The following is a 20292-nucleotide window of genomic DNA, read 5'->3' as shown; positions in this document are numbered from 1 at the left end:
TTGTGAGCCACCACATGGTAGCTGGGAATTGAACTCAAGACCTCTGGAAGAGTAGCTCTTAACCTCTGAGCTTCTTTCAAGCCCTCATGGCAACTCTTATAACAGAAAACATTTAATTGGGGTTGGCTTACAGTTTTAGAGGCTTAGTCCATTGTTATCATGGTGGGAAATATGGTGGCATGCTGGCAGACACGGTGCTAGAGAAGGAGCTGAGAGTTCTCTGTATCAGCAGTCAGTAGGAAAAGAATGCCACACTGTGTCTGGTTTGTGCATCTGAGACTTCAAAGCTCACCCCCTAGCGACACACTTCCTCTAACAAAGCCATACCTACTCCAAGAAGGTCACACCTTGGAGTGTGTCCCACTTCCTATGAGCCTATTGGTTTTACTATAGAAGCCATCTGAGCCTGGAGTTTTCTTTTTAGGATGTCCTTAAGGATAGATTAAATTAGTTAAGTAGACAATCTTAATAATCCTACATCTATTTCTAACTTAGAATGGACATTTATCTCTGAAAGAATTCACTTTATATTAGTCATCAAACTTATTGGCATAAAGCATATATTACCTTGCCTTGTTAATATATATAGTATCTGTAGTCTTTTAACTTCCCTAATTCCTGATAACTTTTTTGTTTGGGTGGGTGTTTTTTTTTTCTTGCATGTGTATGTGTTTGTGGTATACATGTATAACTGTGTGTCTGTTCACATGTGCATACAGGTATGTGTGCATGTGGAGGCCAGACATCAGGCGTCTTTCTCAATCACTTATGTATTGAGGCAGAGCCCTTGCTAACATGACACTCAGCAATTCTGCTAGTCTGGTTGTCCAACATGCTCCAAGAATCACTGTCTCCACTTCTCCAGCATTGAGATTATAGGCAGATGCAATGCCTCCCAGAATCTACAAGGTTCTGGGGATCACAGGTCCAGTGCTTCTGCTTACATGGCAAGTATTTTACCCACTGTGCCCACCCTCTAATATTAGCAATTTGCATGTTGCCTTTTTTCTGACCAGTCTTGTATATCAGATTTGCAATCTTCTAAGAGGAAAGCAGGTAAGTTTCACTGAGTTTTTTGCCAATTGTTTTTCTTCTTTCATTTTAACAACTCCAGCTTTGATCTTTAGTTATAATTTTCTGCTTAATTTGATTTAGCTTGCTCATATATATATATATCTGTATGTATTGATATTTAGCTGAAGACTGGTCATTGATTTAAACTTATTTGTGTGGTGTGTGTGTGTGTGTGTGTGTGTGTGTGTGTGTGTGTGTGTGTGTATGATACTTGTGTGCAGGAACCTTGGAGGTCAGAAGAAGATAGCATTATTTCCCCAGGAGCTGGAGTTACAAAGACTTGTGAGCAACCTGATGTGGGTTCTGGAAACTGAATTCAGGTCCTCTGAAAGAGCAGCAAGTGCTCTTAACTGCTGAACCATCTACTCTTTTCTGTCTCTCTCTGTCTCTGTCTGTCTGTCTGTCTGTGTGCCTGAGGTATAAGTTTACCTATAATTACTGCTTTAACCAAATACCAATTTTAAAATGTTTTTATTTCCACTCAGTTCAAGACACTTGTAGTTACTCTTTTGTTGTTCACCCCCTCCCTTCTTAATCTATGAGCTTTTGGGAAGCATCCATGTTGTGGAATAATCTTTTTGTACACTGAAGATGTGTTTTTGCCAAGGCACCTTCTGGTTGGTTTAATAAAGAGCTAAATGGTCAATAGCTAGGCAGTAGAAGATAGGCAGGACTTCCAGGCACAGAGAGTACTATGAGGAGAAGAAGAGAGGCAGAGAATCCAGCCAGACATGGAACAAGTTGACACATAGAAAGTGATAGATGTAAAAGCCATGTAGTACAATGTAGTTTAACAAAAAAAGATGAGTTAATTTAAGTTATAGGAGCTAGTTAGGAACAAGCTCTCTTTGTATTGCTAATTTCTGACCTAATTGTGGCCATAGAATGTCCATCATATGATGTGAATCCTTTTTCCATGTACTGAGAATTATAGTAGACCCTCAAGCATGATCTCTTTTGATCAATGTTCATATATACTTAGAAAGAATGTTTTCTGATGCTGTTTGTGGAATGTTCCATAAATGTCAGCTCAAGTTTATTAATCATGCCCAAGTCACAGTGATCTAGATAGGCAAATTAGTTATCCTCCAAAGATTTCCATGTCGGGATACCCAGGACATGTGACTACATTGCATTGCAAAATGGACTTTGAGACCTAATTAAGAAAATAAATTTTAATCTTTTATCATTGATAACAAGTATAATCAGTTGCTTTGAAACTCCACTTTACTTCACTTTTACCATGTTACCCAGATACTGTAGTTTAAGTGTCAATTGTCTACCACTCTAAGAAAAAATGGTGTTCCATGAGGCACAAGCACTCGTTTGACATCAAGAGTTACACCAGCATTCTTAATTGAGACACTCATCATTCCTCATGTGCACTTCCCATTTTGTCTCATAGAATATTAAAAATATGGATATGGGGAGGTGGAGATTACATAAAGTTAACCATTTCTTCTGCTTCATCAAGGAAATTCTTGAGTAAAATTTGTCTCTCTACCACCAACACATTAACAGTAGTATATGGTGGAGAAAAATGCAATAACTATTAATTAGTATAGTTTGGTGCCATCATTTTTATTTATACTAAATCATTACCAGACTTATCCATTATTGATTTTATGCAATCAATGAAAATATCAATATAGAGAAAGAAACAGCAATGCCTTCTAATGAGTACCTTGGCCACATGGATATGCTGAAATGGGTCTTGGGCATCCTCAAGTTTCCATGGACTATACTTCTTGAACTCTTAGAATATAATTACTATTTACTGAGTCTTGAATTATTTTATATTGACATGTTTTCATTTAACTTTGCATATTCCATAGGATCAAGCATTAATATTCCCATTCTATAGACACAGTAAAGCAAAGTCTGAACATTAAATAACATTCTAAACTTACCTACAACTATCAGCACATCAGCTAAGGTGAAACTGTCTTTTGCTAGTTTATCTGCCTCTCCTGTAGTATTGAAAACTGACTGAAACAAACTGACTGAGACTTTGTATTTCATTTTTGTATTTTAGCTTTTAGTACAGTATATTGTATATAAGATTGAAAACTGATATTATATTAATATATATATTTTTTGATTTTCCATTTTTAATACAAAACAGAATACAATTATGATCCAATGTTCTCTGAAAACTTTGGTGTAGTGACCCTGATAATAATTGGCTCAATTTAGATGATAAAATGTTCAAATATTAAATTATTTTCTGAGATAGTCTTGTTATATAGCCCAGGCCAGCATCAATAGTCCTCTTGTCTTAGCCTTCTAAATGTAAGGGTTATGGGTATGTACCTGTGAAATTACAGAAAAGGGGGAATTATTGGAGAAAGTCAGCAACTGGATTCCTAGGAAACTAACCAGAGGTGGAGTTCTAATCAAAAGAAGAAAGATGGGCTTGAATGAGCAGATATAAAATTCAAGGAGACAGGAATTTTTTATGAGCTAAAATGAACTTTTATTTAAAAAGCAAGTTTACAAAATAGTCATCATTTCATCCCATTAGTTTATAATAAAATAAGCACTTAAATGATACCAAGAAATGAGGGTTAGAAGGAAATACATCAAAATGGCAGAGACAAGGTTTTTTGTTTTTTGTTTTTTTTTAAAGACAAACTCATATAACATTAGATCATACAGGGAAAGACCAATCAAAAGAAACCATAAACTCTAACCCTGTAAGTGCAATGCAAATGCTCTCAACGAGAAAGAAGATGCCTTGAATCTGTGTTGTTGAACAACGTGCTTTTCATCTAGCTCAGCTGTTAAAAACGTGGACAGGACCAAGATAGGACCATATTACAGGAAGAGGACCAAAGACAAATATGCAGGGAACCATCTAGTGTCTATGACCTGGTGATACTGATCTTTAACAGGGAAATCACCTAGTTTCTCTTCCATTGACTGTTCTATTTCAGAACCTCCATCTTTCAGATTTTCACCACAGTTTTTAGGAAGAATACAGTCAGAAAGTCTCTCAATACCATGTTTACTGTCTTTCCGTGGTATGAGACCAGTCTTCAGGGTCAAAGAGCAGTTAATGGAGAACTATTTGAGAACTAGAACCCAGGGCCTAGCATATTAGATGTTAGTATAAAGACAAAATGGCTGCATTTGTTTAGGTTTCCACCAGGCAGGCTGCTGCTCTGCCACTGTCTACAAATTTCCCAGGCTTTTGGGTTGGTGATTAGCTTTCACTTCTGGATGGAAGCCTCCTTGCAGTATCTTTCCTACAGTTGGTCTGGTTGTGAACTCCTCGGAGTTGTGTGTTTGGAAAGGATTTTCTTTCCTTTTCATTTCTGAAGCATGGTCTCGATAAGCGAAGCCTTCTTGGTAGTTATTTGTTTTCAGGGCTTTGAATATGCCTCTTCACTTGTCCTGTGTTTCTGTTTGGAAATCTTTAGTCTAATAAGTCTGCTCCTGGGATTTTTGTTTTGTGAGTTTGACAGTGGACTATAATATACATGAAGATATTTCCCCACTCTGAGAGTAGGGTGGTCAGGCGAGATGTGGGGGTACAGTGGCAGTGTGGATTGCTGTATACTTGTTATTTTTACTCTTCTTTAGTGGAGGAATATTGGGAACTCCTATTCTGTCATTTTGGCTATTCCTCCTGCCCAGGACAGTTTTCTATTGTTCCTAAAGTACAATTACATGGTAGCTCCTGCATCAACACTGATCGAATACTGTTCTGTTACAAGTAGGACCTGACAGAAGTATTGTAGGATTTATTTGTGTGTTTGTTTTTTTGTTTTAAGACAGGCTTTCCCAGTCCAGGATGTCCTGGAATCTGCTTGTAGACCAGGCTGGCTGTGAACTCAGAGATTCACCTGCCTTTGCCTCCCAAGTGCTGGGATTAAAGGTGTGTGCCACCATGGCCCAGTTCATATTGCAGGATTTTAACAGCATATCTTGGACCTTGAATACTGACTTCTCTATTTGCAGGCAGGATAGCCTTGACTCTCAATTCTGCAAGCTTCAATTTTCCCCATATGTTAAATGGGGATAAGTAGTTCCTGCCTCATAAAAGCGGTGAGTATGAAGGTGATATAAAAGTTTTGACAATAAAACAGGGCCTCTGAGATGGGTCTACGTTGGCCACTCTACATTTCAGTGTTTGGTATTTTTTGTTTTAATTTTTGTTTTTTCTGAAGATAGGGTTTCTCTGTACAGCCTTAGCTGTCCTGAAACTCTCTCTATAGACCAGGCTGGTCTTGAATGCATAGAGATCCACTGGGCTATGCCTCCCAAATGCTGGGCAGTGCTTGGTTATTAACAATGTGCTCTAGGTTTCCTTTTTGGGGTCTCTAATACCACTTTTATCATCAGTTATGAGCATCAGAAAGTCTGAATTACTTACCTAAGAAGATGGCAAGATGGTACAGCTCACCTCTGAAGCATCTAGGATGCTAAGCAGGGCCTTGCCTCAGGCTAAGTTAAGATTGTGTGTTAACTATCCACTACTTCAGAACACAAAAACCACAAGCTGGCTGGTATGAATGCCAACACTTCCTTGGTAGGAAGGGAATGAGTCTCTGTGCTCTAATTCACAACAAATCACCCAGGGGAGTCTTTTAAAGATTTGCTTAATTTATGTGTATGAATACCTGAATGAGTTTATGTGCACCACAGGCGTGAAGATGCTTCTGGAGGCCACAAGAGGGCGCTGGATCCCCTGGCACTGGAGTAACAGGTAGTTGTGAATAGTCTGATGTAGGTGCTGGGGACTGAATCCGGGTCCTCTGAAGAGTACAAACATTCTTAACCACTGAACCATTTCTTCAAGTCCCCTGGGGGAATATTCTTAAAATGATGGTTGTGAGCATGCAGAGTGGGACCTCGATTCTGTATTTGTAGACTGTGTTTCCTGCAACATTTTGACGGTTTTACTTAAAAGGCTAATGATAAACATCGAAACTGCTCATCAAAACCCCAAGACATAGAAAACCAGAGTTTGGGGCTGGAAAGATGGCTCAAGACCTCTGCTCTTCCAGAGGTCCTGAGTTCAATTCCCAGCAACCACATTGTGGCTCACAACCATCTGTAATGAGATCTGGTGCCCTCTTCTGGTGTGCAAGCATTCATGCAGATAATTGTATGCATAATAAATAAAATCTTTAAAAAAGAAGAGAGAAAACCAGAGTTTGTAAAATTATTTATTTACATTTTAAGCCCACATTAAAAATCTTTCTGGGATAAAGTGGCTAAAAAGAAATGTACAAACCTGATATAAACATATTCACATTAATCTTTATCTAATACAATTCTGGAGATGAGCTCTAGATACACTCAAGTTTTCCTTCATAAAACTAATATTCCTTTACATCATGCTGTGGTAATGTTCTCACAGGGAGAATAAATTTACTTTTTTTCCGTTCAAAAAACTAAAAAGCAAGCAAGCAAATGAACAAACAAAAAGGCAACTTTAATTTGGTACTAATTAGCCGTCTGGGATCCAAGTCCTCACAGTGCAGAGGTGTTTAAACAGCTGGCTTCCCAGCGTGAGTGCTTTGGTGACAAGGTTTAGACCTGGCTTCTGGAATTGCTTAATGACTCATTGGAGTCCTATACAATTGCAGGTAATCCGTTCAGAACAGCACTTGCTTAATACTGTACTTGAGAGCACTCAGAGATGCTCCTTGACTGGGATGCCTTTAAAAGATGCTGACAACAGCAGAGTGTTTTCTTTTTCTTTACTCAGCAAAGCAAAATGGGAAACCACAAATTCATTTTCCACATGTTGAAAAAAAAGTTTCCTAGGATGACTTAGTCATTAGTTTCTCAAAATAATACCTATTCTGAATATTGGTATTGCTGAAACACTAGATCTGTAAGACATCTTCCTATATCCTAAAGTCTATGACTTCATGATCTATTTATATAAAACATGCTGATGGCCAAATACACAAACAGCACATGGATGATTCAAGGAGGGACTCACATTTACCATGGCTTAGCTGGAATCAGAGTTTTAGAAAAACAAATGAAAATACTGAGGTTCATTCTAAACTGTATCTCCTATTGCTCTCCCTTTACAAACCTGACTTTAGGAGTAAAAGCCTTTAGATAAAACAAGCCCTTTCTCCCCTTGGTGGGGGAAAGTAAGGCCTTTCAAAAGCAGAAAACAGTGAACAGGGCAATGGCGGTCTTCTGAGTGAGTCCAGAATTGTCTCACTAGTATTACAGAACTGTTCTTAAATAAAAATCAAGTTTAAAAACCAATGCTTTAAAAAAGAAAAGTAGGTGAATGACCACACAACACATAACTTGTGATTTTGGGGAGAGCCACTGCAGTCTGAAAGTAAACTGCACATAATTCTAGTATTTTACATCTGCTGCCTTTTAAGCTTTAAGCTATTCTAGTGGCAGCTAAACTTCTGCTCCAAAGCGTTTCTAAAATATACACTGCTATACAATTTAAGGTATAAATTTAAGGTATCTGTAGGGTATTTCTCATATTGATCCTCCTCCCCCTATTTACAGTCATTGTACATCACTTTATGTACACATAAATACAAATGTATAAGAAACACTCACCTACACTTTTCATAATAAAAAAATAAAAAAATTAAAAAAAGCACAACAAACATGGCCCCATGCCACGCCAACACTGGAGAAACATGTTTGTTGTTTAGTTCAGTGGCATTGACCTTGAGGACCTGAAGCATTTCACCTTAGTCTAGTCCTATCCACAACTTCAAGTGAAAATATTTTCTGCTAAATAAAGTTAAGGCCATATAAATAGTTGAGGAGAAGGGTTTAGAGGAGAGTTAATACCAAATGCCAAATTTTTAGATGTATAATTATAGGGAAGGATTCTTTTTCCAATGGGAGAGCAGAGTTCTGTGATAGTAGCAGTAGGGCAAAATCAGTGTGAACTATTGGACCACAGAGAGGATGCCATGTCGGAGCCCTGTAGAGTGGGCCCTGGGTTTCAGGACTAAACAGCTGGGTCCTGAAGATTCCCTAAGAGTTTCGATGGAAATGACTTGAGATTTCCGCATATCACCTGACCTCTTAGCCTATTTGACTCATCCTGAGTTCCTGCCCATAATCAATGGTTTACTTTTCTCTTGTACCTCTAATAAAGTGAAACTCTTTAATTTCTCTCCCCATGGAGACATGAAGGTAGTTGAGAAGAGCTTTGGTAGTGTCCTGCACCTGACAAGTCCTCTACCAACTCGTGTGTGTTTGTGTGTTTGTGTGTGTGTGTGTGTGTGTGTGTGTGTGTGTGTGTGTGTGTGTGTCTACCTAAAAGGTTTATTGTTCTTTAAACCTAGACTTTGAGAACAAATGCAAAGTCCCATTATTGCTCTTTCACCTCCAAGGGTACACCAATGTTCTCCACAGTATGAAATTCATATGTTCAGACGTGAGGTATCAAAAGGTCAGAAGCATGGAAAGCCTGACCTGCATTAAACAAACAGTAAAAACTCTTCTACAAATTGAAGAGGTTTTAAACTCTAAAGTCAAGGCCTTTTTAGATCATTAAGTGCACTAAAATATAGAAAGAAAAATTCTATGGCTGTTAATATATAAGACAAAGGTCATGTGGTTTATACACCTCCAGTTCTTAGAGAGGCTGGGCAGTAAGTAGTTCAGGAAGACAGTTTCAATATTGTTCCCTGAGCTCTTGATGCAAACTCAAAGCTATGTCCATGAACTCCAAGGCTTGGGAGAGAGGAAACCATCCCCATGATACTCCATGTAATCTTCCAGTTGTGGCTTTTTACTCCAAAGTGGGCTATTCAGTGGTCTCCCCAAAGTTCAAATGTTTAAAATGCAGGTTTATCCACTTTTAAGAACACAAAGTCCCAAACAAAAGCTTTAAGAGGAGAAAGGGCCGTATAAATCAAGTAAAACTTTATCCTTAATAAGGAGTGCAGTTGAGGAAATCAGCTCTGAATCTATTATATAGCAAGAGCAGCAAGAACTGGTACCAGAAGCCAGAATTCTACAAAACTTGGACTTTCTGACCTCAGTGGCTAGCTACTAGCCAAGTCTTCTTTAAGCAGAACTGCAGTCAGCCAATTCATTCAAAACTATTAGAAACATAATAATTATAGTGCTTACATGTTTTCAAAAATAAAGATTATAATAATATAATAACCACTCTAGTTAGATCCCAAACTTAAAAGGAATCTGGATTGTATATACAGATAAGAGCAATTAAAAACCATTAAAAACTGGGATTTTAAGTTCTTTAAATTATTTTCCTTCTTGGTAGCTATCCAGAACATACTTTAAAAGTATGTTAAAAGTTACTTTAATGTCATGAGTAATTTCAATAGTGAAATATGAGATTTGTGGAATTCCTGTAAGCATCCATTTGGAGACTCCAATTCCACTGCTGGCAGAGCAGACTTCAGGGAGGCTTGACTGTAAGCCATTGAGAGTTTTTTCAGAAGGTTTGGAGAACGGATGGAAGTGTTCCATGAATGTCAGTACAGTGCACAAATGCAAGTGAATCCTTTGGTATGGCTATGACCTCAAAGGAGGTGTAGAAGCCAGTGGTGCTGGTGCCAAGTTCCTGACAATGGTGCTGAGGCTGGCGATCTTCTCCTCTAGGAGGTAATTTTTCTTCTCTGCTGTTTTCTGGCGCTGTTCAGTCATTTCCAAAGCTTTCAACAACTGTGCATTTTCAACATACAAATTCTTCACCATGGCATCTGTTTTTGTATTCTTGCAGAGCTAGGGCAGAAGCAGAAGCATGTTACTCCATTTGTGTTAACCACTCTCAAGTTTAAGGGCTGATGGAAGGGAAGTCAGAGGACCGCTTCTGGGAACTGGCGCTTTCATGCTACCGTGTGGGTTGCGGGTACTGAACTCAGGTTGTCAGGCATGTTGGCAAACACCTTTACCCACTGAGCCATTTCATCAACCTTTGGAGGTTGCCATAAGCTACTGGGAACAGGAAAGCCGAAGTTCCATTATTACCCACTTTTTAAAGGTGAATATATCACTTTCTGTTTATTTAGAGATGTGTATTTAATATTTTGGATAAAAAATCTGTAAGTATTTAGTTCGAGTCACTGAACTTCGTTAGGAACACTGGATATGAGCTGCTGCTAGCAAATATACATTTATAAAATTGTGGACAAATAGGCCTCAAAGGAGTTTTAGAAAAAAAAATGTAGAATGCAGAATTCCTATTTTGGAGCTTAAAAGAAAGTGATTCCTAAGTTCTGTAGACATTATCAGCAGAATTAATTTTTCTTAACAACACAAATTAACAGTAATAGAAGGATACAAAATCTGGCTGGGTGGTGGTGTATGTCTTTAATCCCAGCACTCGGGAGGCAGAGGCAGGTGGATCTCTGTGAGTTCGAGACCAGCCTGATCTACACAGGTAGTCCTAGGACATACAGGGTTGCAAAAGGCAAACAACAGCAACAAAGCAAAACAAACAAACAAAACCCCCAACAACAACAAAAAGGACACGAAATCTGGAGTTAGGTCTGGAACATTGGGGCTGAAGAGACAGCTCAGCCAGTAAAGTGAGTGCCTTGCAAGTATGGGGGCTGGACTTTGATCCCTGGTACCCACATAAACAGCCTGGGTACAGTGATTGTGCACATTGGTAAGCCCTGTGCTGAGGAGGACACAGGGCTATCCTAATCAGAGAGACCCAGGTCCTCTCAAAAACAAGGAGGATAGCTCCTGAGGAATAACACTTGAAGTTGGTTTGTGGTGCTTGTACACACACATGCACACCCACATACATACACAGATACAGATGTGCACACATGAACACATGTGCACCATGCACACTCACGCACGCACGCACGCACGCACGCACGCACGCACGCACGCACGCACGCACGCACACCCTACACATCCATAAAAACTATCAGGACAGGCAGAGGTAACAAAGTAGACTTACTTGTTCTTTGAGCTGATTCACTTTCTCTTGAAGAAGTCTTTTTACCAGCTTCAGTTTTTGTTCAACTTCTATCATTCGTTCTTCCATGAGATTTACAAGGTGTTCCTGGCTTCCCTAAGGATCAGAGGGAGAAAAAAGGTATAATCATTTGAAAATCATGCTTAACTTGAGGTACTAGTAGTTACTCTCCCCATCAGGACCTAGAGAAAGCACAGCCGATGCTTTGCATTTGTAACCGGGAGGATGGATTTCTAATGAAATGAGAGCTCTGGGCACTGCACCAGTTGAACACATTAGAAATGTAGCCCCATCACAGAGGAGTCAAAGAAAAAACAAAGACTCTTACCTGTCATGCCTCTGTCTGTCCCCTGATACAAATTCCTAAACCCATAATTAATACCCATGTGCACTCTTAATACAGTGGGTATACAAGGTAAATGGAAGCAAGTGACCAACCTTCCACTGTGCCATGGGTCCCCGCTATACTGTGGGCCTCTAAACACTGCAAACACTGGGTTTGCTTGGGGTTGCCTAATGTTTCCAATCAGCTTGCAGCATATGCCTTTGATTTTTCCTTTGAAATGACTGGGTGGCCATCAAAAGTTAGTTTTTCCTTCATAATAATCAGCTTCTTCCTGCCAGATACCCTCCTCATCTTTTTTTCCAGTTACTTGTCAGTGTGAAGCAAACATCTCACTAGAGGATGCATTCATCATCAGAGCAGATTAGAAGAGGAAAATCTCAGATGTCCAACTCAGATAACCACACAGGACAGGAAGAGACCTTTCCTCTCCTCACACAAAAAGGATAGGATAAGAGAACATGAGTTTAGGAAGCAAAGTGACCTCAAGAGATGAGACTGTCCATCCCCTCACATACAAAAATACCCACACCAGGAATTTCACATTTCAGAAGATACTTCAGGCCCTTAAGATTAGTATTACTAATTATTATTATTGTGATTCAGATGGTAACAATTGGGTGACAGCCAAATGTTCCTTAAAAGGCATATTTTGAAAAGAATGTAGGATGCTCAAACATGAGTTGAAACCCATTATTTGCTTGGATTTAAATAATACCACTAAATCATGTGGCCAATTTGAAGACAAAAATTTGTAGTTGGTAAAGCTTAATATACATAGTAAATATCTGTAAATAGGGCCTTGGATGTATAAGGCTATACTTTAAAAAGTTTAATGGCTTTTTAACATTTATGCATAGTGAATAATGCTTACTTCAAAAAAGCAAAATAGAAAACCACAGTATCAGATAATTCAAAGAACACTGAGTATTGCCAAGGAGAAGGCAGAAGAAAAACAAAGAAGACAGTCAACATAATTTAAATTTTATTTTATTGTTGCATCAAAATTTTCCTTTTTTTCTGTCAAAAGTATGATACATCTTACACAAACAGTGTAAATAAACCTGATTTTCTTCAAATTCCATATATAAAAGTAGTACCTTCTTTTAAAAATAATTGCAACATATGGAATGAGAAAATATATAGAATATATCCCTTCAAGAATCTTCAATTCACTTGTTAAACCATATAAATAAGCTGGTTTGTAACAAGCTGAAGTTTGTGACTGATTCACAGTCATCATGTCTGCATACATAAGAGACAATACTGGGAAGGCTTAACAGTGGAAATGACAGTTGCATAGTTTAAAAGAGCACTTGAGGAGGCTGGAGAGATGGCTCAGAGGTTAAGAGCACTGGCTGCTCTTCCAGAGGTCCTGAGTTCAATTCCCAGCAACCACATGGTGGCTCACAACCATCCCTTATGAGATCTGGTGCCCTCTTCTGGTGTGCAGATATACATGGAAGCAGAATGTCGTATACATAATAAATAAATAAAATCTAAAAAAAAAAAAAAAAGCAACACTTAAAAAAAAAAAAAAGAGCACTTGATTCCAACATGCCCCCAGCTCATATGTGTGTGGGGTGTGTGTGTGCATGTGTGGGGGTGTGCATTGGAGACTGCCATGGTAACAAATGGCATCAATAGCAGCCCAGTTTTCAGAGGTGCCCAATCCTTCTGTAGGAGTCTGTGTGCACTGCTCGCTGCTCCGGTAGCAAGGCCTAGAGAAAGAAGGCAAGGGGTATACTTCACCCTGGTGTCCAGAGCATGGCTTATTTCTAGGGGAGTTAAGTTCACACACTTAACAATGCAAACACATTCCCAGAGGCACATGCAGTCACACTACATGGCAAGCAAAGCAACAAAGCAACACAAAGCCAGATGAAATCCTTCGCTGCACACACAGGCACTGTGCAGATTGTGTGATGTGCAGTATTAAAATTAGAGTCAGCTCAGAAACTGGAAAAGGAGAAAGCCTGGAGGCCATTCCACTGCCAATAATAAACGGTCTACTCTTTCCTCTGGCTGAAGGATTTCTTTCTCTTTCTTTTTTTTTTATGAATAGTTTTTGTCTAATACTGGAGTTATTGTCACAGATATTTGTTTTTAAATTCTCTAATATTGATGGGCAGATTATGAAAAGCATACTTTAAAACCTGTGTATATGGGAGGGCAATGAACACATCTTTGCCAAATAACTACAAGGTCTTTTCAAAACCAGAGGCTAAGGTTTCAGATTTCAATTACACAATGAAAAACTGCAGCTTCCCTTTCATACTCAACCATAGCAGGTTTATTTTTTTGTTTTGTTTTAAAAATTTCACTTCTTGGGAGGCAGAGGCAGGCCGATCTCTGTGAGTTTGAGGCCAGCCTGGTCTCCAGAGCGAGTGCCAGGATAGGCTCCAAAGCTACACAGAGAAACCCTGTCTCGAAAAAAAAACAAAAACAAAAAAAAAAAATTCACTTTAATACTGAGAAGTTGAAGTCCTCCATGGAGAGTTGGAATGTTTCTTTAACAGCCCGGCATAGCAGGCTTAATTTATAATGCTGACTCTAACATTGGGAGGGGGAGTGGTACGTGGAAAGTTTCTGAAAACAGAGTCTTAAAGCACATAAAAGAAGACTTTTTGAAGGTTTTGTTAAGAAGACAGAGTGGACAGCACAGCACAGCACAGCTATCCACTAATAAGAGGAGAAAGCAGGGTGGCTCAGGGGAGGGCTAATGTGACTTCCTCTTTTGAGGGAATCAAGAAACTGGGAAATTCCTTATCAAGGATTAACTGGGATATGAGTATATCTAAACTAGAAAGAACCAACTTAGATATAAACAAAGAAGAGCTTTTTATTTTTAATTCACACCCTTAACTACAATTTAATTAGATGGCTAAGAACAAAGAGGAGATTCCTGAGAAATGAAGACTCTGTATAAAGCCCTAAAGGGAAAACAACCATTGGGAGCTTAAGTAGTTTTTCAAAGTTGATGCTTTTCATTGTTGAACTAGACTAAGCACACAGCACTAACTGGTTGCACATTCTACATCTTAGCTATAAAAATCCCTGCCTGTGATTCCCACAGACCTTGGCAGGCCATACTGCAGGAACACTGAGGATGTCTGTCAGCAGAGATTCCTACCCAAGGACCAAATTTGTGACATTTTGGGCATCAGACAAGAATGTTAAGCCAACTATGTACTATGTACAAGTCACCTTGGTCCTTTGTCATGTACCAGTGTGCAAAGGAGACCCAGCATGCTCAACTGCCTGACTCATAAGCAGGGAGCTTGGAAGTAAACTGCAAAACCAAAGCCAATGTTGGGTTGTAGTTCTGTAGGCAGAACAACAATAGTGGGCAGACATAGCTCTGGTGCCCACCTTTGGACTGGTTTATTTTTCTAATAAGGTAAAGTGAAGGGGATGGTTTGGTTCTCCGTGGAGGAGAAGCACTCTGTACCTGTGGCGTGTTGGTTTCAGAGGTCCTATTATCAAGCTCCTCCTGCAGGTTCTGGTTTTTCTGTTCCGCCTGCAGCAGCTGCTGTTGAAGCTGCAGAAACTGTTCCCTGGGCACCATCGGACAGGTTTGCTGCTGGAGCAGCTGCAGATCCCAATGAGAGGGCGGGCTAAGCGTCACAGTGGACCTCGGGGGCTGCATCTAAAGGACAAGGACAAAGCTTGATCAGTACAGAGCCTTCTGCCAAGGAGGGTGCCAAGCAGGGAGCACTGAGCCCAGAACCCCTTCATGGCCTCCTAGCCCCTGATCACTTAGAAACACGACAAAGCCCTATGGAAGTTCGTGGGAAGAGCAACTTTCGCAGCTTTCTGGAGATAACACATTATGTGATCGGGCTTTCTTAAAAATTTTTTTAAAACTTGAAAGAACAGACCACCATCACTCCTGAGCAACTATAAGGGCACGGGATACACAATATACACAAAACTTAGATATATAAATAATATCCAAGTTTTGGATTCTAGAACATCCAGCTGCCTTTTTTCCTTTTGTTAAAAGTGAGACAGGAACAGGGAAGATGGAGAAGGTGGCTTAGCTTTAAGCTTTAAGCTTACAATCCATGAAGGTGACTGCTCACCGGCTCCAAATCCTCTGACCCCAAATGAACACTTTAAAAAGAATATTGTGCCTAAAGTTATTTCAACCTATCTTAGTTTTATATATGTGTTATTATAACCTTAAATAGCAACAGGATAGGTCTGTGTGGGGCATAAGGTCATAGGCCAGAACACCCCAGAACTGGAATAAAAGTATTTGTTGAAAACAACAAGGAAACAGTGTATCAACATGCCAATCGAATTTACGAAGTTGAAAAGAATGCATTTTAGTCAATGGAACATGCAAGACTTTTCATCTGTCAACACATTCAGCAGACACCCAATGGGAGGCATGCAACACGAATGAGCAAGAAGTAAATTGGGGAAAGACCTCCCAGCTTGTGGGAAGGGAAAGGACCTTTATACTCAACTATAATTAAATGTTATGAAGTTTCAGAGCCACTATCCATTTTCTTAACTCTAAATCTGAGGTGGGTCACTGTCCATTTTGAAATATTATTATTAGTTGCAGATGTAAAAATAAAACATTTACAGATAAAGAATATGATGCATTATGATCCCACAAGTTTCTATCAGTGGGATATTGTTCTTCATAGTGCTTTAAATACTGAGGGAAATCCTTGAGTAAATTGACATATTCCAATTAAAGTGAAATGATAAATGAATACTGGCTCTTGCCCAAGCACATGTCATAATCAACAGAAATGACAGGATGGACATTCCCATGCTATGAAGGTTCGCTGAAGAAAAATGTTCTACCTTCACACACTAGCTCGGGCACAGAACTGCACCCTTCTCTGCTACTTCCAACCACTGAGTGCTAGGTAGAGATTAGCCACAGACAAAACAAAAACAAAGAGAAAATTACAGGCGTTACAGGAAGAGTAAGAAAAGTGCAAGTTACAAAAAAGAAAGAGCAGGCACATTGCAAAGGAATAAGAGTACAAGCAACCGACGTCACCGTCTGCTGCATGCCAGTTTTACAGTAAAGGGCCTTACAGCTGTAATTCTGCAACTGCACCCTCCTCTGCTGGAATCAGTTGGTTGTGAACCTGGGTACAGGTTTACCCGTACCCAGATCCAGGAAGCACCGGATCTGAGGTTAAATCCCTTGTTGTATGGACACGCAGGAGAAAAGCATTTTTGTTCAACCCTCTGAACTGTGGACTGCTAAGTGATATGGCAGGCAGGCAAAGGACTGCAAAGGTAGCCTGTGGAACTTTCTTTGAATATTCAAAATAAAGTGCTTACTGAATATTCAACTACTGAATTGTTGAAAAAGTCCAGGAATGGGAGTCAGTTTCAAGCCAAAATCCTTCCATTTCTCAGTCTAGTAATTTGTAGTCTTTAATTACACTGGAGTAATCTTTAATTACACTGGACCCTTAAAACTAGTCTGTAGAGATGGGGGAGACTTCTCCCGAGGAAGTATGTGTATCAGATAAGAAACATCTAGAAGGCTTTTCTCAGCGTCCCCAAGGATGCTGATACAGGAACACCTCCGTGTCTGCTCCCCACACCTTAACTCCTCCTAGTGGGAATACTGCCAGCAAGGAAGGAATACATGAATCCCTCAGGTGATAAAAGGCAGCGTGAAAGCCACTGTCCACCACCTCCACACAGTTGTACTGCAATCCAACCCAACAGGATGGTGGGAAGAATAATTAATGCTTAAAGGTTAGAGTTGGGAATGATGAAAGGTTTTAGAAACAGTGAATTTAATTAAAGCCATTGGGTTGGAAACTTAAAAATGGTAAAGCTGCAAAGTTTATCCATATCCCCAAGGTTTAAGAAGTAAAAACACATTCCAAGCGCACCTAAACAACTTAAGTATGTGAACTGTATAGCATATGAATTATCTCAAAAGAGCTGTTAAAAATCCAATCTGGAACTAGCTGTGGTGGTGAGTGTCTGAAGGACCAGCACTTAGCAGACTCAAGCAGAGGGACTGTAAGTTCAAGGATAGCCTGACTAGATCCCGTCTCAGAAAAGTAAAGAAAAAAAAAAAAGATCCAATCTGTGTAACTGTAGGCTAATAAATAACTCAGTCTTGCTTCCTAATGAGAGTTTCATTAGTAGAGTGTGTGAAATGTTCTCCTTGGTGTTTAAATTCATGCTTTTTCCTTATTCAGTTCCTGTGCCAGGAACACTTACTTTCCTTATCAGCAAATATTTACTACCAGGGAAAAAGAATGGCAGGAAATGGCTGATGACAGCTAATAATAGAAACTGGGGCCTGGAAGAAGGGGGCTTCCCAGGCCAGGGCGAAGAGGTGAAAAACCAGCTTACTAGTAGAGCACTGGACAGAGCCCAGCAGTAAGTATATACACCCTGTCATCCTTCAGTTTCTTACCAGACACACAAGCTCAGCTTGAGGTAGATTCATTAGAATCGGTAATTGTTTCATCAGAGAGGCATATCTACATCAAAGCACAGGCTGAACTCACTTATTATATGCTGTCAGAAAACAGTTTGGATTTCACTGTTTATAGTTTCACCAATCCCCCCATTAGAGGATAAACTAGAGAACATACAATTGTCAGAAACCTCAGACTGGGTCATTTAAATGTCAATGTGATACGTTTGCCCATATTTCACATTATTTTAAAGCTAAGCATTAAAACCACCTTGCCAAATATATAGCTTTGCAAAGGAAATACTTTGCCAGGCCTTTAATCTGAGCATTTGGGAGGCAGAGGCAGGCAGATCTCTGAGTCTGAGGGTAGCCTGGTCTAAAGAGTGATTTCCAGGACAGCCAGGATTACACAGAGAAACCCTGTCCTGAAAAATCAAAGCAATAAATAAATAAATAAATAAATAAATAAATAAATAAATAGAAAGTACTTCAAAATCTTCCTTCCCTCTTTCCTATAATTCTGCCTTGAAAAACAAAAATGTGTGCACACAGTATTTTAAGAACATATCAAGACAAATTCTATGGATGTTTCCTTATATAGTTTTTATAGTTCAGTTAATGTTAGATTAATTGTTCATCTACCTACAGCAAAGCATCCCAATGATGCTGAGAGCTGTACATTTGCTCATATCCCCTAATAGTACATGACAACACACTGTGGCTCCTAGGGACCAATACAGACACAGTGGTGGGTTTTCCAAATCAGTTTAACATTTGTCAGTTGTACAAGTATAGCCATAAGCCTTGGACACTGTTTGCTTTCTGATCACTGGGAATCCAACCCAATGCTTCATCATGCAAGGCAAGCACTCTACCATTGAGCTCTATCTGCCTAAGATGGCAGCTTCTGAAAGAAAACTAAACACAGATGTTCTCAGATCTCCACATACATCTGAACAGGTGGACAGAGAGTTATTATATCATAAACACTCTAAGATAGGATATGTCAAGGGAACCATTACATATACACCAATGACAAGAGAGCTGGGGCCCCTCAGACAGTATCAGGCAGAGTCCCTGTGATACGCATTTATTGATGTATACTGGTCATTACATTTGGGGATAAAGTTATTTTTTATTCTGAAAAGCAGTGCAGGCACCTATGACTATAACTAAGCAAACACATCTGTTCATTTTGGGAAGACAGATCCAAGAATTAAGCCTGGCAATTATAGTTTCATGACAGGAATTCCATGTCATGTCTAGCCCTCCTAATAAATGGTTCATAGATATTTTCCACAGTTAAGGTCATTTACTCAAACTTACCTCATCCAGTCTCACCTGTTTCTTCCTCAAACCTTCATTTTCCAAATGAATTGTTTCTAATTCTCTCTCAAGGGAACTCATCTGACTGACCTGTATAAAAACAAATACAAAACAAAACAACACTTTAAAAAAAGACAAAAACATATGAGTTGCTCTCTTTTATTTGGACAAATTTATGTTAAAAGATCTCTAATGCGCTGGGCGTTGTTGGCGCACGCCTTTAATCCCAGCACTTGGGAGGCAGAGGCAGGTGGATCTCTGTGAGTTTGAGGCCAGCCTGGTCTCCAGGGTGAGTGCCAGGATAGGCTCCAAAGCTACACAGAGAAACCCTGTCTCAAAAAACAAAACAAAAAAGAAAAGAAAATATAGTTCTTCCCACTGCACCCCCCCAAGTTAGCATTACCCCAGCTTTCTATACATACAAACTTATATAATCTAGGACTATTAATATTTGTCTCTCTTTAATGCTTAATAAACAATCAGTTTTCAGAAATTTTATCTTTGCTCTTACCCATTTAATTTCAAAAGTAAGAGAGAGAGGGAAAAAAAGCTTTCCTTATGGTTTTCTAAATAAATTATTTCTAGTGTAGATGCACATTTGTTTCTAAATACTTATCAAACATTAATTGGGAGGTAAGGAATTTTCCAGGTTCTTAATTCCCTTAGAGAAGCTTTGCAAAATCACACAGCTCCCTGTTGCAGAATATTTGTTTACGGTTATGTGAAGATGTGCCACTGTAATTGGTTTAATAAAGAGCTGAATAGCCAATAACTAGGCAGGAGACAATAGGCAGGACTTCCAGACAGAGAGAGGAACTTGGGATGAATCTAGACACACAGGAAATGCCGGTGAGACACTGAAGAAGTCGGGACATATGGTACAGAGGAGAGGTAACCAGGCCACATGGTAGAATGTAGATTAATAGAGACAGGTTAATACAAGCTATAAGAGCTAAGCTATAAGGGGAAAAGCCTAAGCTAAGGCCAATCTTCCATAATTAATAATAAGTCTCTGTGTCATTATTTCTGAGCTGGCTGCCCAAAAGACTGACAATTCAGAATGGAAAAGGATGACTATGGCTTTAATGGCAGGATCAAAAACCAAAGATGAATGGATTAGAAATACAGCTGATACTGGATCTTATACTTACAGTGATACTTGAATAGAAGTAATTACTAAATATCTTAAGAAAAATCAAAATGTCAGAT

The 20292-nt window shown here is 39.3% G+C and overlaps 1 protein-coding gene across 8 annotated transcripts in view; it reads right to left on the bottom strand.

Annotated features, from left to right (window-relative positions):
* Window positions 1–6230: 6230 nt before the first annotated feature.
* Nin (ninein) overlaps window positions 6231–20292 on the bottom strand; it is a 106072-nt gene continuing 92010 nt past the window's right edge. For 5 of the 8 annotated variants that reach the window (XM_027418183.2, XM_027418182.2, XM_027418184.2 and 2 more), the window contains 4 exons: window positions 19084–19173; window positions 14788–14985; window positions 10976–11089; window positions 6231–9783 (listed from right to left, as the gene is read on the bottom strand). In XM_027418183.2, coding sequence (XP_027273984.1) covers window positions 9574–9783; window positions 10976–11089; window positions 14788–14985; window positions 19084–19173 — 612 coding nt within the window. In that variant the 3' untranslated portion in view covers window positions 6231–9573. Of the gene's footprint in view, window positions 9784–10975; window positions 11090–12860; window positions 13058–14787; window positions 14986–19083; window positions 19174–20292 lie in introns of those variants that run through there. The other 3 variants (XM_027418180.2, XM_027418186.2, XM_027418185.2) reach the window with 3 other exon arrangements.

Source organism: Cricetulus griseus, chromosome 5 (genome assembly GCF_003668045.3).
Source record: "Cricetulus griseus strain 17A/GY chromosome 5, alternate assembly CriGri-PICRH-1.0, whole genome shotgun sequence".
Lineage (NCBI taxonomy): Eukaryota > Metazoa > Chordata > Mammalia > Rodentia > Cricetidae > Cricetulus > Cricetulus griseus.
The sequence above is the reverse complement of the archived record's forward strand: the minus strand, read 5'-3'. Positions and strand labels throughout refer to the sequence as shown.